The sequence below is a fragment of the Charadrius vociferus genome, unplaced genomic scaffold, assembly GCF_000708025.1.
Source record: "Charadrius vociferus isolate BGI_N301 unplaced genomic scaffold, ASM70802v2 scaffold455, whole genome shotgun sequence".
Classification (NCBI taxonomy): domain Eukaryota; kingdom Metazoa; phylum Chordata; class Aves; order Charadriiformes; family Charadriidae; genus Charadrius; species Charadrius vociferus.
In genome coordinates this window covers 2,282,743-2,301,201 of record NW_009648550.1, presented here as the reverse complement: position 1 = coordinate 2,301,201, position 18,459 = coordinate 2,282,743, and the positions used below count along the sequence as shown (strand labels likewise).

Below are 18,459 nucleotides of genomic sequence, written 5' to 3'. Positions count from 1 at the left end.
ACCTGAGGCTGAGAAAATGCATCGCCTGGTCTGTGGACCTGAGTTGTCCTGATTCTCTTTAACAGCTACCCAAAACAAGTTCTCTGAGGGTCTCTGACTGAAGCGTGTTAGTCTTTACTCTGTTCCCCACCACCCCAGCTCTTCCCTGAAGTACTGTCAGGAGCTTTAAAAAATACATTCAGACCAACATGAGGGTTTTTTTACAGCAAAAACAAGAATGTAATGAATTTTTATAGTTACTAGAAAAAGACTGTGTAAAGTGGCATTAGATGTCCCATTTAAAAAAAAAAAAAATCCCTGTAGAAGGTGACACACAGCATTCTTTTTAACTGGCTTTTGTCTGGGGCTGTCACCCCGTTTCCCAGTCTTACCTGGTGGGTTCCGCCTGTTCCCATGTCTGGGGTCCTTCCACTACCACTCTTTTTGGAAAAGAAAAGAACATCTGCCAACATGTATCAGTTATAAATGCTATTTTAATAAAAAGTTACATGAAACTGGACTTGGTTGGGTTGTTTCTTTTAATGTGAGTTACTGTTGCAGGCAGCTGTGTAATGAGGCTGCGCAGAGGACAGCCTCTCTGCCCTGCCTCCTTTAAGTCTGTCAGAGCCAAACCGGTAAACAAGATTTTAAAGGCTGCTACTTTGAAACTGAATTGCTGGTGACATCCCTAGCTTTTACTTTTTAACTAAAGCAATTGTTTTTACTTAAAGTTGGACATAAGATCAAAATTGGACCTAAGGACTGGGAAACTGCCACAAAAGTATGTAAAGCAATGTAATCCAGAATTAGCATGTAAATGTCTCCGCTCTGAGCTGCATTACCTTTCTGAAAAATAAGATGGTCATAGTTGCACTTCCTTGTGAAATTAGACTTTATTATATTGCACAGCTGAAAAATAGTAATTTGTTTATAATATTCTAATAAAAGGAACAAAGTTCTATAATTTTAGAAATAAAGTTAAAATTTCTAAGTGTTCAGAACTATTCACATAGGAATTATTTTGACAGATCGCAATACCTGCTTTTGTTCTACATAGTATCAAGTGGCTGAGGCCAGTACTTTAGAAAATCTGTACGCTGCAGGGATGTTAAATGGCTTCACTGTTGAGCATTCTGGAAAATAGGTGTTCTTAGTGTATTTCGGTGTAATTTTAAATATTTATATATGAGTACCAAGTTGCCTCTCTGAAAGGTCTATAAAACTAAGTATCATGTTGGAAAACAAATCCATTCAATTATTATATAAATAATTTATTCTAAAAACATACTTATGTTTTGGGGTTGTGCAATGAGCTTCTTAATTACCGCTTATTAATAACTTCTTCTTTTAGTTTTTCTGCAAGCATTTTCCTCTTCTGTAGTAGTCTTTGCTTCTCTTCTGACATTTCCTAAAAACAGAATGAAAAAACACTGCAAGAAACTGCGTGGCTTTCCTGGTAGGTACCCTGACTGCTAACAGAACACGTGAGCCATATCAGCTAGCTCACATCGTTTCTCTGATGTTTGCAAGTAACATCACTTGCAAACCTGCGGCTGCAGCAACAGTCCTTCAAACTCACTTGCTCTCCAGAATGACTGTAAAGAAAAAAATTATTTGATGTGGATAACTGGCTTTTTACAGCAATTTGCCTTTTTTCCACTGCACTGTACCAACCTTCTTGAGAGGACTATCCTCAAATTCAACTGGTGCTGCTTAGTTGCTCTGGAAGTTCCCCAATCAACAGTATTTTAGGCATGTTCTGAGCATAGTAAAATGCTCAGCAACTCTGAAAAATACCTGGGGCAACAGAAGATCTCTGCTCTTAAAAATCACTGCTCTTCTTTACAGAGCACCTATTTTAATTTTTTTTTTTTTTGAACGTAACTGTTACCACATTGTTTTGTGGGGGTTTTACAGTCTTACACTAGTTTTCTTATTTGTGTTTAGTGTTTTCAAGCACTTCTTTTCATATAAATGTAGATCAGACCTATTTGTGGCAAATGAATTAAGTCAGATTAACAAAAAAGAATTGGGCTTTTTTTTTTTTTTTTCTGATAAGCTCTACCAAAATAGAGGTCTTTTATCCTGTCATAGGATTCTAGTTTGTTTTTTTTTTTTATGGCTGGGCTTTTCCCTATAGGGGAAGAGAAACTACTACTTTTTTTCCCCAACTAGGTTTTCTATCATCCCCATAGTGGATTCTGGTGATTTTAGCACTTGCTTTAAGTCAGGGAACATACCAGTTAATTTACTACATAACTTCACACACATCTCTGAACAGAGAACACCTTTGGGTAAAAAAAGACATTGAAGAACGGGTTCACTGCCAGTTGTACCTCTTCCAACAGTGCACCATTCTCATTGTGTCCTGTGCCTCCAACCCTCCCCCAGACTTGTTTTTTTCTGTTGGAGGCAACTGGGTAGACAGCAGCATCCACCCTTCAGAGTGCCTTGTCTTGCTAACCTGTATCCTCATCGTGTCGCTTCTATTCCAGCAGCGGATAGATAGAAGTTAAGGATTACATCATTTGAAATAGGCACAAAACTCTCAAAAGAGGTCAAAAGAACAGAGCAGATTTGTTACCTCTGTAAAATAAGACTTTGCAAAAGAAAAATGTTTTTCCCACTTCAGATGGACCAAAAAAAAAAAATCCTAGGGATTTAAGGCAGCCCAAATAGTAGGTCACAGATTAGGAGAAAGCCAGTATTTTAGCCATGCATAAACTTAAATTAATCATGCAGATTTGATGATACTGCAGCAAAATAATGCCAACTTAACCACTAAAACTTCTAGCCTATGGGCGTCTGCAAAAACAGTAACTTGAAAATACTTCCTACTTCCACCACTTTTTTTTTTTTATCGTGCTACAATATTAATCAACAACATTTACATCTTCACTGAAGTAATCTGTGCTTTTTATAAAGTGGTCAGGATGATTAAAATGTTTGAATCCTTCACCTCTTTAGGAGGTGATTCCTCTTCTTTCTGCTCAGTGTTTGTTGGTAACAGAATGTTATTTCTTGACTCCTTCTTTGTAGCCATCAGCATATCTCGTTTTTTCTTTAGGTAGTCCTCTCGTTGCTTCAGCTGCTGTTCTTCAAGTTCTGACAAATTCTGGAATATTTTTGTTAGAATACATTTTGAAATTAATTTTTGGTATGCATGTTATGTACTTGTGAGATAAAAGCATTTACATCATATTTGCCTCCAAAATTACTAGCTGAAGAAAATCCAAGTTGAAGTTTCAAGCCAGAGCCGTCCACTAAGAAATTATCAGGGCACAAAGGCTGAATGCTGAATTCTGTTCTAAAACTAGAATGATCTGAATTTTATGCAAATTAAACTGGTGAATACTATAAAAGTGTTTGCGTGCTGGTTTAAAAAAACCCACCCAAGCCAAAACCACCTGATCACAATAAAGGAAAAAAATATATTTCCATGTAATACTATCTTAAATATATATTCTAAATGTAATCCTGTCTTTTTGCATTCTAGTTCTTCGTTTGGGAGGTTTCTTTTTTGTTTTGAACTTACAGGTCCTTTCATCCCAGCTTTTTGTGCTGCATTTTCTGAACATTTCCCAGCTGACTTTTTCTTAATGTCTTCTTTTCCTTTGGTAGAAGACGGCTGAGGTAAGTTTTCTGTTCCTTTTTTTAACGGGCGTACAGGTTTTAAGTCTTCCCTTGCAGATTTCCGAGATTCCTCTAAACAGCAATTTTACAGAGAAAACAATTAGAAAGAATAGAAGTATCCCAAATAAAAATATAAATTGATGTTTTTTCCAATATACAGATGTTTCATCAGAAGAAACAGGAAACAACAAAAAAAAAATCACATTTCTCCACTTCTTATCAATAAAACTTTCTTTCAAAAAACATAGATATTGTATTTGCACTATAAAAGCAATTAAGTCATAGAAGCATAGAATGGTTTAGGTTGGAAGGGACCTTAAAGATCATCTACTTCCAACCCCCCTGCCATGGGCAGGGACACCTTCCACTAGACCAGGTTGCTCAAAGCCCCATCCAACCTGGCCTTGAACACCTTCGGGGATGGGGCCTCAAAAATTTCTCTGAGCAACCTGTTCCAGTGCCTCACCACCCTCAGTGAAAAAATTCTTCCTGACTTCTAATTTAAATCTCCCCTCTTCCAGTTTGAAGCCATTATTCCTCATCCTATCACTACATGCCCTTTTAAAAAGTCCCTCTCCAGCTTTCTTGTAGGCACCCTTCAGATACTGGAAAGCTGCTATAAGGTCTCCCCGGAGCCTTCTCTTCTCCAGGCTGCTTTAGATCTTAAAATAAAGCTTTACATCATAAGTACCTCTACTGCAATGAATTGTAAGTTATTGTCAAATGCTTGGAATGTAACTTCATATTCAGTATCCCAATAGTCAGTTCATATTGAGATTGTACTTTCAATTTCTGTCTTGGCAAGCTGAGCCAGTAGTCAGCAGCTTGTAAGGTTCACTTTAGCTAACTCTAAGTACAAGTGTACTGGTTCAGCTTTCAGCTTCAGAGAAAGGAATCAGAAAAGAATGTATTTAAGTGAACTTGTACAGGAGAGGGGGGAAGCGAAGCTCAAGAGGTACGAAGCATTACATGGACACAGCTCAGTTACTTCTCTTCAGAACTAGCCTTGCCCCAGTGTGAGGGTGTAGTGGGAACACTGGCAGGGCTCAGAGCCCCAGACAAGGTGGCTGGTGGGTGCCAGAGGAGCTCTGGGCAGCCATGCACAACCAAGGCTTGGACAATGTCTGGTGTCTTCCACACTCTGTCTAGTCCCTCACCTTGTGCAAGATAGCAGTCCTGCACAATACCCTGTTCACCTTTTGATTTTTTCTTGGACAAATGCTGCCTGTGCTGACAAAGAAAAGTAACCCTGTACTGATTCCAGCTGTGCCTTTCGTATGTCTGCACGTACCAAGGACAGGTTTGCCTTGCATCCCACTGAACTGCATGGTGTCCGAGATGGCATCTTAATTACTGATGTCTGAGTCAAAGCCTCTCCAGTCACTGGACTGTAGAGCAGGTGTCCTGGTTTAAGTGACACAGGACTAATACATCTGAATTTGTGAAAATACTTACGTTATAGCCAGCTATGGTATGTGGGTTTCAAGGTCTCAGTGTTTTTGAGCTAGCCAAATGCAGGGATGAGGAGGAATGAGACCCAGGCACTTGACCCAAGCTGGCTAACAGGATTATTTCATACCATGAACATCACATTCAATATAAATTAGAAAGTTTGCTGCAAAGCCCTCTCTTCCTTGATGGCTGTGATCCTGAGAACTTCTTGCCCTGGTGCTGGACCCCTGAGGCCTTCCCTTCCACCTGAAGCCGCAGCACTCAAAGTGTCCAACATTTGCTGTCCACTGCTGGGAGTGCACAGCTTCCTACTGATGGAATTAGCTAAGTAAAATCCTTGTATATTTTATACTGGTATTGGGATCAATATTGGTTCTTTAGTGTTATTAATGTTAATTATCTAGTCTTATTCTGCTAAATCTGTTTATATTTCAGCCCTCAGGTTTCCTTGTTTTTTCCCCCGATTCCCCTTCCTGAGTGGGGAGGGGGCATCAGGTGATAGAATAATTGTCTAAACGACAACAAATTACTGTGGGTTTCTCAAACTATAAGAGCAGGGTCTGATTTCAGAACTTCACTAAGACTTCTCTTTACTTGACCTACAACTATTCCCATGTGAGGTAAGTTGCTGCTCCTACTATTCTTCTATTAAAAATGAAGAGGCTTTTGACTGCTTTAAAATATGCCTGAAAATATCCATATAGATGCAAGAATACAGGTAGGGAAATACCAGTTTTACTGTATTCAGTCAGTTTGAGTCTATCCATAATATCCAAGTTGTTATTCAAAATACAGAAAACAAACTTGGACAGAAATGTAAAAAAAGGTCAAGTTGAAGAATTTGCATTTCACTGAAATATGTCTGCTGGAAGTCTCAATGCTCCAAATAATGTCTTGTGATGGATAAAAGTTCTTAGAGGCACTGTGAGAGGTCAGAGTTTCAATGGCTAGAAAAAATCCTCCCACTGTAGCTCTGTGATTAGAAAGCAGAGGAAAAAAAAAAAACAAAACAAAAATCCACACACTGCATGCCAAATACCTATGCCATAACCAACAGTATGGTTAAGGAAAGCTACTCACCAGAAAGCAGTTCTTTCAAATGTGTTGTGTGTATGTAAATTTACACTGTTGCTGTCCATATCGCAAACACTCAAGCTGGAGGTGTTTGTGTCTTAGCAGTGCCTGTAGGATGTGATCATAGGACCCTCAGTGTCACTTAACCCGCAAACCTGAAAAGATACTGGGAAGAGAAGGGAAGGCGGGTGGAGAGTGAACGTACAAATAGACAGCACATCTCAAAGAGTTACTGGGACGTAACATGTTTTTTCCTTTGAGAACTTGTCTACATGTACATTCACGCTGTGGGTGACTAAGCAACACTCTTTTCCATGTGGACAATTACTTCGGAATCTTCTCAAAGTACAAGCACCCAGGACTGCTCCAGCAGATGCTGCATCCTTCTTATCTGCGTGACACATGCAGCTCAGAGCAAACACGAGTGCAACTTTGGCAGCAGCTGCCCTGCAGGTACCCAGAAAGGGAAATGTCCTCTGAGAATGCTGGAAGGTCACTTGCACTCCGAGGTGTTGAGCATGACCTTTATTATGAAATTCACTCTTCTGATCTCTCTGTAGTAAAACAAGTTGGGTGGTCAAAGTACTGGTGGAATGGTTTTGCAAGCTCTAATCTGTAAGCTATTTGTAAGGGCCTCACCAAAGTGAGGTTAAGAAAATTAAGGCAACCACCATTAAATTACAATTCATTGTACAGTGGAAAACTTTTAAGGATCCCACAAACTGCAATCTTGGGTCTCAAGGTGAAAGGGAAGTAGCAAAAGATAACAAAACCACTGTGTATCTGAGGGAAGAGAAATGTAGGGCAGACTGGAGGGAATGAAAAACAAAGGAAGAGTTCTTCCTTTTCCTGACTACAAGAACTGGTTCGTCCAAGGGCCATGTTGCCAAGGCAGCCGATACTCCCTAGGTATCAGATTCCTCCCTGTCCTCACGTTGGGAAAGACCAGCTGTCCTGTTCCTCGGTAATGGGGCCCTGGGAGTGAGAACATGCCAGCACAGGTCTGGTGGACTGTGAGGGTCAGGGACTGACCGAGGCGAGAAGAGAGCAGCTCTTCTGCCACCCTACAGAGGCATAAACTGTTAGTGAAAGGCTCTTGCTGTTTCCATTCCCAGTGTTGTACCTGGAACCAAGAGGAAGCAAGCAGAGGATATGATCCCATTATCCAAGGCAAACCTTTAGTTGGGAGCCCATGTATTGGAAGCAGGTAGTAACAGCCTGGTCTGGAGGCCAGTCCGTGGTTCTGTGTGAGAAAGGGGTCTGGAAGAAGATTCCCCAGTACAGATTCTTCTTGATTTTTGCCACCACTACCCGAAACCACTTTTCCAAAAGGTGATACTGGAGGATAAGCTGTGACAAACTTTCTCAGTAGCCTCTTTGGACAGCTATGCTGCCACAAGATGCCAGTTCTACAAGGATGAAGATGATTTCCAAGGAACTGAAACCTTTTGTAGGCCTGTCTCTTCTTTGGCATTTAAAGAGCATGCGAATGCTCAGCACCAGCTAAGCAGGCATTTGGACATCACAGAAGAAGGGCTGCACTTAGTGCTAAGAAGTCTTGACCCCTGAGCTCAAAGATCTCCTGTCTCTCAAGCACAGGATTAAGTTCTGCAGACAGAACACTTGCTAGGCATGCACCTTCCTCCTGAAACAGGAAAACAGCTACTGCAGCATAGACATAGTTTCGTGGTGCCATTGTAAGGTGGCACAACTATGCAAAAATAAGAGGAGTAAAAGCGGGCTGGGAGAAGAGAAGAATGTGAGTGTACCTGCAGGACTTCTGCATACTTCCGAGGGTGGAAAGGAAAGAAGAACAGTTCAAATAAATGTAACAAAACCGCAGCAGAAGGATAGAAGGGATAAAAGAGGGGGAAGAGATTTAAAAAGATATTTAAAAGGTCAGTGACACAATTTATTCTTTAAGTTTCCTAATGTGAAAGAATTTAAAAGAAGTGAGGGTCCTACAACCACCTCATCTGTTAATGGCCATCAAATGAAAAAGCAAGGAGCAGGTATGCCCCCAAAGGTACTACCAAGGCTAAAAGTATCCAGCTCAAGTGTCTGCGATATGAAAACTTCCAGTGTGAATGCATACAAAGGCAAGTACAAGACACAGGAAAAATGTAACTAAAGACAGCACAGACTATTATTTCCCAAAGTCGGAGTTATATTCTTGGAAGTGACCTTAGAATATCGTTACAAATTTTTCACAAACTCATAAGAGAGCAAATCCCACTAAGATGCAACCTGGTTTTGAAGACCACCTACATATACCTATACATATAGAGATATGTGTGCGTATATACATACCTACCTATATGTGTGTGTGCATGTATACACACATATACACACATAATGCTTCTTTTCACCTAAGAATTTTTCTGCTTTCCTGAACAGGTCAGCACCCTTGTGCTTTACCTGCAACATAAACATACCAAGAGCACCTCCATCACAACCAGTGATTCCCAGTAAATAATCCCTTACAAAACAATTCAGACAATTTTCACCACAAAACTTAGGTAAAGTTCAAGACTACTTGAAAGAGCTCTCCTTGGCATTGTACGTTGGTAAGTGTCAAAATCCCACTCAAAACCAAAGAAATAAAATGGAAAAGATTAAAATGAGTAACAAAAATCTAAACCAAAGGCAGAAAGATTCAGTTTGGTAGTCTGACAATTCAGTGTGAATGAATCTTAACAGTTGGTTAACAGTTGGTTCCTTCAGAAATATTTGACTGCTATCAAGAAATGTTGTACAATTGTAAATTAAATCTATAATGGCCACATACAGGGAGAGAAATGATAATTTGAGTAAATAATTCATAATTAGTTATAGGGAACTTACTGTTCTTAACAGTAATGGCAGCATATGCACAGTAAATTGAAAGATAAAAACTGGTCTTAGACTCGTGTATTTCTCCTCCAGTTGGAGATGACTTATACCACTACTGAATAACAAAGGAACTCAGGTTGGAAGGCACTTCTGTAGGCCACCTAGTGTAAATACCCTGCTCAAAGCAGGGCTAACTTCAAAGCCAGGATGGTTTACTTGCAGCCTTATCCAGCCAAGTTCTTAAAATCTTCATATGAGTGGACTCTTCAATAGTTTGACAACAGTATCATATTGCACTTTCCCATAAAATTACCTAATGGAAATTTAGGAGTTTCTTCAGAATCATCAGCTCCCTCAGTGGACTTCTTAACTTTTACAGCTTCTTTTGAATCTCCTGGAAAACTGCAGGTAACATCAGGTGATTTAAGTTTATCACGTGCCTTAAATTGAAAAGCAAACAAACAAAACCAAGCATTACATTTCCTGGCACTGTACTTCAGGCATTAAACTGTCAACACAAAGAAAGCTCCCAAAAGAACTTTCAGTTAAAATTGTGTTGTTTACACTACATGCTGCACGGCTAAAAGTCAACAAAAGCAAACCACTTGTTCTGTTTTACTAATAGGAATGTTCTTAGTGGCTTATAGTCATAAGTCAGCTTTTTTTTTTTAGTTCAAAACCTGTTCCCTAACCAACAATCAGAATTTAGAATATGAAGTAAATTGGTATTTTGTTTCCCAGTTAGAAATAGATAACGTGGGGGGGGGTTTGCCACATTTTGCCTGTGACTTTCAAGCAGACCTCTGTCTACCAGGGAAATACAATACAGTAAGAGAACGAGGCACATATACCAGAAACGGAGGAATATTCAATTGAATGGAAACAACAGGTCTGGATAATCTCTGACACTATTGTTTCACTTCTGCACTTGTCTGGGAAACCTTGACAATGCAAGCCACCTCTGAAAATAGTAAGGCCAGCTGGGATTTCTCCAGAAAATGTCTACACTGTTCATTAACCACTTAATTCATGTCAGAATTCCCCAGCATTCAAAATACCAAATGTTTATGTATTAAAACATTCTCTAACAAAAACATATTATTGAACAATAACTATCATCTCTGTCCAGGTGAATTGGACTGGGGCCTCTGCAATCTGGCTTGTTTATCAACAATATAGATATTCTTAGCTGGTCTATAAAATTTGGATAAACCTGCATCTTAATACAACTTGAATTCCTAAAATGAGCCCACCCTTGATTTTCCTAGTTGTTTTGTAAGAAATCCAGGAGAAATCCAGAATTTCCCGGAATCTATAATTTAATATGGGAAAGAAAAGTTTTGTCACCACTTTTCTACAGTGTCAGACACTGGGAGAGAGGTTTAATTTGGTAGAATATCCCAACTGTTCAGGACTTGCACTCAGCAGCATAGCTGTCATCTGCACCTATCATGGGTTTGAACTGGAGTAGGACTGGAAATAGTGTCAACCTCTCGTAGTAGCTACATTTGGTCTCTAGGCAGTTTCCTTTGTCAGTTCAGGTTGAAGAAACAGTGCTTTCTCTTTTCAAATTCAGTATGCTTAATTTCCTAATGACAGAAAAGAATAGAAGAGCAAATCTGCTCCCTTTTGAAACAGCCTACAATTCCACCAATGTTTAAATGTTTTCCCAGTGAAGAGGAGGTTTAATGCCATGCTTTCATTGTAGTTGATTTCAATTTTAATTTGTTTCTCAGTTGCTGAATGAATGGCAATTTAGCCAGTCCCTGGTTACATTCAGTTACCTTCCTCCATCGTTTACTCTGCTGGAGACCAAGCGATGGTCTAACTTGGAGAGGATTTCTGGTTCCTAGTGATTAGTTTCTGGCAGTATTGTGCAGACTTAATGAATAACTATACTCTCTATGAAATGATCCTTAAAATTCCTGAAGGATTATGAATGCTGTAATCTCTAAGAAGCTTATACTTTGAAGTTTCTTTGATCTTGACAATATTAGTAATTCAAATGTTCTCTGGATCTGAAAGCTTGACATCCGTTACCAGGATTTTAGAATTCAGATACTGAAGAGGGAATATGCATATCGTATGAGCTCCACCAAATGACTGATGGTTAATGGTATCACGTATAGCATCGGTGTCAACGATACCATCAAGAAAAACATAAACAACAGAACAGACCTTTCAAAAAGAAATGTCAGTAAGACCTTCCTGGCAGACCTTTTGTTTGCCTGGGATGGTACATTTTGCCTTAAATTGACACACAGGATAGGAATATCAGAGTATTTCTCAATCATCAACACAACTCATCTGGAAAGGTAAGATACTCACTTCTTCAGTCCTCTTTTTTTCTTGCTCTATTTCATATTCTTCCTTGGATTTTCTGTAACACAAAATACAAGTAAATACTCAAAACTTCTTTAGTGCCTTTTAGGTAAATTTAGCACCGCTTAAATATTTGAGGACTATCAAAACAATTACAAGACAATATGAATTTGTTAGTATCCAAAATACTTCCATGACTTCAATAAAAATGCACTCCTAATAGAAACAAATAATTATGATAAACACAGAGAACCCACCATCCTCAGTCTGTCTTTCCTTGTGCAAAAATTATTGTGTAAGAATTTCCAGGGCCTATCTATGCCTTGTTTCATTTGCTCATTTAAAGACAGGAAGGGAAGTATTTACGGAATACAGAGGGAAAATAGCATAATTTAACATAACACGTACGGATTAATCTGCTACGATTTGTTTAAGATTATGTTTATATATATGTGAACTGGGAGTGGAGGAGAATCTATAGAATCTATCAGTCCTCGCATATCTTCTTAGATCACAGCAACAGTCATTGAACACGACTAAGGAGGAAGCTGTAGAAAGGAATAAAGCCTACTGCAAAAGTAGAGTTTGCCTTTCCAAGGCTTTAACGTTTAGGGTGTTCCCCCAATGGATTACAGCCAGTGCGCTCCTATTGTCCAGAGACATCTGACCCAGGTCTAAGTTTAGGTCTACCTGGAGATTCAGGGAGAATGGAAATGATGGGGCTCTTAAAGTTGCACATCATTTCATGCATCACCAAGACAGTTCATCATGGCGCAGCCATTATCTTGCAGTCTTTAAATATTCCTGATCATACCCACTGTCTAGCAGCATTCATTTTCTCTTAGGTAGGATTTTGACAAGAACATTCATGTCATCTGCAAGATGAACGCAGTTTCCAGGAAAAGGCTGGAAGAATTAGGCCCTACATACCTTTATTTTTTATTTTTAAATAATGTACAGAGTAGGACTGATTCATTTTTTACCTTAGAACCTCTCTCAGTATTTTCATTTCTTCTTGTTCTATTTCGGTGAATACATCTGAACCCTCTGTCAAACAGTCAGGCAACACACCTATTAAAAAAAAGGCAAAATTTATGCATTACTCTGAAGAAAATTATTTTGTACTCCATTTGGCATCATTCTTCAAGGCAGAGAGGAGAAAAAAAGAAAGTGCAAACTATCTGATTCTTCCTCTCTGTAACTGTTTCCAAAAAGATTCTAGATCCTGGGCGTTGAGTTGCTAGTAGCAAAAAGGCAAAGGTTCCTGAAACGTCCTGAACTATGGACCTAAGGATAAAGCATAAGCCACACTCTGAATTGACCATTATATGGTATTTCCTAGAGACTGCAATTCAGCCATGGCTAATGAACCATTTGCAAATTTGGCTGTTATATGAAAGTTGAAATTTAAAAATTATTCTCTGAAAAAGCATGCATGCATTAAGAAGAAAAACCAAAATGGTGAAACTAAAGACATGGAAGAAAGGAGTGGTTAGATGAAAATCTTTTCAGAAACATCAACAGAGCAGCAGAGTTAGGTGTAAATTATTCTCTCTTCCTTAAAAGCATGCATGTATTAGCATGATGAAATCCATGACTTCTGCTTTCTATATGGGTTTTTCAAACACAGCTCTACAGTGTGAATTGCAAATTAAGCATGGCAGATAGTACAGCATCATTGCTATGCAAGTAGCATAATTCAAACTATCAATATTGTCACTGTTGATGAACTGATATAATTGCTTTAACACTCAAAATTATCACTGAAATTCTCTAACAAAAAACTAAGTCAAGTTTCACAGAAAAAATTAGGCAAACAGAACTGTAAAATCTGATAATCTAGAAAGGAATATAGACAGATGTCACTGAGAATACAAGCTAAGAACTAAGTGTTGAAATCCTGGTCCCAGTAAAATCAACTAAATGTTTTCCACTAACTTGAACTGGAACCGAACCAGTATTCTATACTCATTTATGAATAGATTACATAGTCATCAAGAGAACGCTAAAAAGATGAAGAAAAGTGAAACCCCGTATTTACCATTTCTTACCATTTCTTTCTTTAATGATTCTAATAGCTTGCAATTGCATTTCAATATTTTTCTGCACCATCATGTTTTTAAATAGTCTAAAATCTTCTGCTGCCAACACTGTTTGCAAAATGGCCTATGGGAGGGAAGATAACGCATAAAATTAAAAACCCTAGAGAAATCATAACCATCTCAGTCTGCTTGAAATTATATTAAGATTTACATTCTGTGGAGCATGTTTTTAATAATTATATTTAATTCTCCTATCTGTCTATTTTTCCAGAGATACAAGTTGAGCGAATAGTCAAGAAAAGAATTTGATGGTTTATGTCTTTAGATCAACATGTCTACAATAATATTATCACAAAAGCTGGGGAGTTTCCCAGTGTAAGTTTACAACTGCAATTCATTTGACTTCCTGAACAAATGTGTAAGCTTGTGTGAGGAATATGCACTCTGAAGCAGCTTGTTACACATCTAGTAGGAGATATGTCAACAAAGCCCAATTTAAACTGGCGGCAGAAGCTCCCACTCCTCTGCCCAATACACCAGAGTCAATTCTAAAAGATATCTTTGAGCAGGTGAAGGGCTGGCTAACAGTGCCTTCTGTTCTCAAGACCAACGATCTTACAGATTTTACTGTTTTATTATAAATTCAGAGGAAAATATCTTTTACGGAATATGTCTATTGTTCTAATCTTCAAGTTCGTCTGCTAGTGTAAACAGACTGAAGACTACCATAGAGCTGACAGACACGCAAATAAAAGTGGCAGAAACACCCTAAGCTTAGTGGCTTGTTTTAGAAAATACAAAGCATAGAAAATGAATCTCAAAAGGTGTCTAATACCACACAAATACCTGTCAGTATTTTCAAGATGGACATTTTTCTGGTCAATGTTCATAACATAAACAAACACATTATGTTTTAGACAGTTACAGTTTTAACAAGAAAACTTTTCAAAGTTTCATCTTCACCCTGCGATATTGGTGAAAATAAAAAGCTAAAAATTAAATCTATATATTCCTAAACAAATGAAAACTTACCTGTGAAGTGTGTGTCCTTGCAAGAGGAGATGAAAAAGCTTCTTGAAATTTCTCTTCATTAATTCCAACTTCTTTAAGATAGTCTTCTAATAATTTTTCAACCTGTAAAAAAGTATAAGCCTTACTTTCTAAGAGGTTTATCCCTAAGAATCATATGATCTTTTTTCATAATTATATATTCTTTTCTGCTGACATTGTATTTTTTAAACTCAAAGGAAAATCATTGCAATAGCATAACTGATTTTTATGATATCTCAGGCTTTATTTACTTTCATTAACTGTTCAAAATAAGCATTTTTATTGCTAAATCTGATTATTACTTAACTTACTTTCTGCATTTTCCAAGAATCTCACTTCTCTACCTCTTCCCCAGACTACTGGCTAGTATTCCTCATCATTTTTTGCCCTGTAGGTAAAAGGCTTTTTGCCAGTCTGTGTGACTGAAACCCTTCAGGGTCAGAGCAAAAATGGATGTTGGTCTATTTATTCAGCTGATGCTTTTTAACATCAAGTATTACCAAGCCTTGTTAAAAAAAAATATTATAGAAATCTGCATACATTGGTTTATAGGTATTTTAAGCATGCCTCAAAAATCTGTAGGTTTCTTCTGATAATTGAAAGTTAATTAAAAATAATTTACCACACTTATTAGTGAAAAAAATACGTTATGCACATTCTCAGACATCGTGCTATTTGTCATTTTAACTTGAACATTATCAGTCTTATAAGTACAGATATATCAATTTTAATGAAATTAAAATTATTAGTGGATATATTAATTCTAATAAAGAGTACGTAACACAGCATAAGAGATATTACCATGTGTTAAAGTTTCTTTTCTATGTATCTGGTGTTTAAGCCTAAAAATGCATACGACAACTATGACTCAAAAGGATTTCTAAGTAACACTTATAACTGACAATATTAGAAAATTCTAAGTAACAAAGATAACACAATTAGAAGTTCATATAAATATTAATTTAACAATTTACACTATATTTCTTAGAATCTACCACAAATAGTGAATAATGCTCACCAGAGCTTGATACTCCTGATAAATTTCTGTATAAGATAACTTGCTTTCTTCTTCATCATCAAAAACTGTAAAAAACAAAACCAAAATACACACACATTTTGGAGTTAGTGTTTAAGGACTAGGACATTAAATACATACCACAAATTAACTTATGCCTTAAAGAGAAAGATTAACCTTTACAAGGTAATATATTTAATCACATGAAAATATAGGCAATGATTAATAATAATAAAAAAGTATTTTTCCACACATTCAGGCTAAGCATGTACTTTTGGTAATTTGATGTAATTAAATTTCAAAATACTGGGAAAACATATCTTCATAATAAAAGCAGATTTCTAAGCAAGTTGAGGATTCAGCAGATACGTACGCTAAAATGTAAGATTTAATATAAGAACTACCATATGAACTTGTGTAAGGTTGTTCTAAGACACATGTATGATCACATACATAAAGCAGGAAATTTCTCTCTCTCCATGGATTTTACGTGGAGGATGTATTAATGACTTAAATCAAGTTTTTTAAAATTCCATTCATTTAGCAAGAAGCCAAGGTGATGCAGGAAAAGGAGACCTTGCCTGCATAAAAACAGATAAACCCAAAGCGGATATCTGGTGTAGGTAAGTTATTTTTTAATTATAACTATCCTGATTTAGACAAAATGGGCATTTGTATAGTATAGGCCATATTAATCATATTCATATAAGTTCATACAAAGAACTCCTGACTGGAAATATCAAGCTAATGATCTCTACACTGCAGAATAGATGGAAGAAGCAGAGAAAAAAGAGAAACTGAAAACTGGTGTTTGGGTTTTGTTAATTTACATTTTTATCTTGTCAACAATGAACACAGTTAATGTAAAACCTAACAATTAAAGCAGAGACTTAGAAATAAGACTTCCTTAACCCCCTTCAAGTTTAGCCACTACATGTTGGACAAGTCACTTCCCATGTATGTCCTTTGAAGTAATTTCAAGAATAGGAATTCTGCTTAAATTGGTGAATGAGTGTGATTTATTCTTCATACATATACATATATATGACATCTCTGATGGAAGATGGTACTGATGCGCGTTGAACTAGTATAACTTTCCCACAAACTTAAGAGAGACTTTTAGAGAGCATCATTTCCCAGCTGTAACAGCCCCAAGGCAATGTCGCTCTGAACCTTGATAAGGCGTGATGCAAGACAAAGTACTTGCATCCCTTTCTAACAATTTACAGCAATGCAATGATAGAAATCTAATCAAACAGTTCAGGGCCCCTAAATCAGCAAGGGAAACTTTTAAATGGCAATCTGGAAAACCAACATTTGCTTTTGTTTCATTTTTGCGCAAGGGAAATTTTTTTAATAAAGGGATTAAAAAAAAAAAAAGAACCCAAACAAACAAAAGAAAAGCTTTTCAAATATCTAGGAATAAATTAAAATGGTAGGAAAAGTACTATAAATCTTACTCTAAAAAAATTCAGCTCCTATGACAACCACGATATTACCAAATCCAAGAGTGTGAAGACACAACTTCCTCTATTGTCTTCTGCATCTCCCATCTTCCTTATAGCTCTTGCAGACCCCAAACTTAGTCTTATCTGTTCCCTTCTACCTCCTACTGTTCTTTTCTGCCCTGGGCACCTGAAGGAGGGGTGACACAGGGATGTCACTCCTCAGTCAGTGTCCATACCAACAGCTAGCCTCACACTACAAAGGGGATACTTCCAAGTCCTCTTCCTCTTCCTTTCACAGCTGCAGGACGACATGGAAAGTAGAGTGCACAAAGCCTGCACAAGCTGCTATCTGTTCTGAGGCTCTGAATGAAAAGGGGATGAAATTAAATGCCAAGTAACGCAAGCTGCAGTCAGCATCTCCTCTGAGTTGAGTGGCATGAAGGAGTACTTTGAATGGAGACCTTGGATTTTCTTGAGTCAGGGTTCCTCAGTAATGTAGTCATTATTTTCCTTAATATTTTTGCACAGAGTCTTTGGTCTGACAGGAACAAAGATCTGATGAACCACCATACCAAGATAAGCCAGAGGACTCAGATATCCTGGGAAACAAACTCATCATTTTCCTCTTAAAATTGAAAATCTTCCCTAGGACCCCTCAAACGGGATGAGAGTTAAGTCAAGTTTGAGTTCTCCCTGCTGGACTGAGCCACTGACTCATTTCACCTTGCGGAGAACAGCCAGAAGCAAACCCGAGGGAATTCTCTTTCTCTCCCCAGTCCTCACTGACTGGTAAGGCAGCTCTGTACTGGGAGTCACATGCAGCAATATCTGTTCGCTTTTGTACCTTGTCTTTATGTTCTGGTGCTCAGAACTATTATCAGGCTTATCTATGTCCAAATTATGTTTCAATTAATACCTGGGAACATTTGAATAAAACTGAAAAGCCCTCTCGCCTTAAATACATACCCACGGATTTAACTTCAGTTTCACAGCCACATAAAAGGAAATTAGTTAAGCCATGAGAAATTAATCAAGACCCCAGGAAGAGAGAGAGAGAGAAAGCAAACAATTATCAACAGATAGAAAACCATTAGGATCATTTATAAGTTGAAGTGCAAGGACTTGGCCTAAGTAAGTTCCAAAATAAATTCCTTACACACCAATTACCAAAACCCAAATTCTACTTTTGAGGTATCACAAATTATTGTCAATTAATCAAAATGTTGCTAATGTGCTTGTTCAGCCCAAAGACTAAAAGTTTTGGGAACAAAAAAGAATTCTGTCCTGACAAAATACCTCAGTTTAAAAAAAAAAAAAAAATCAAAACACCAAAATCAAAACCACAGCAGTGGAATCAGCACAGTACATTTACAGAAAGGAAAAGTGAATAGCACAGATATTTGCAACTAAAACTTCAAATTTCTTTAACTGTGCTTCTTAGCAACCCCAGCATTGCAGTAACACTTCTTAAGCCTTTTCTTTTTTTTCAATGGCTTCTGAGAGTTGTCCAACAGCACTCTGTAGCACAAACGATACTTTGGAATATCATTTACCACAAGTGATTTCTCTACTTTGTGCCTCCAATTTCTTACGTAGAAACAAATCAGCAGGA

The 18,459-nt window shown here is 37.6% G+C and overlaps 1 protein-coding gene across 1 annotated transcript; it reads right to left on the bottom strand.

Annotated features, from left to right (window-relative positions):
- Positions 1-1,300: 1,300 nt before the first annotated feature.
- Positions 1,301-15,462, bottom strand: CFAP36 (cilia and flagella associated protein 36; the record flags this gene model as incomplete). Its single annotated transcript, XM_009886017.1, has 9 exons — positions 1,301-1,387; positions 2,939-3,094; positions 3,515-3,684; positions 9,284-9,410; positions 11,299-11,350; positions 12,276-12,363; positions 13,344-13,458; positions 14,367-14,468; positions 15,403-15,462. Coding segments are annotated over 9 exons (957 nt in total), but the record flags the coding sequence as incomplete, so codon positions are not given.
- Between the last annotated feature and the right edge of the window lie 2,997 nt (positions 15,463-18,459).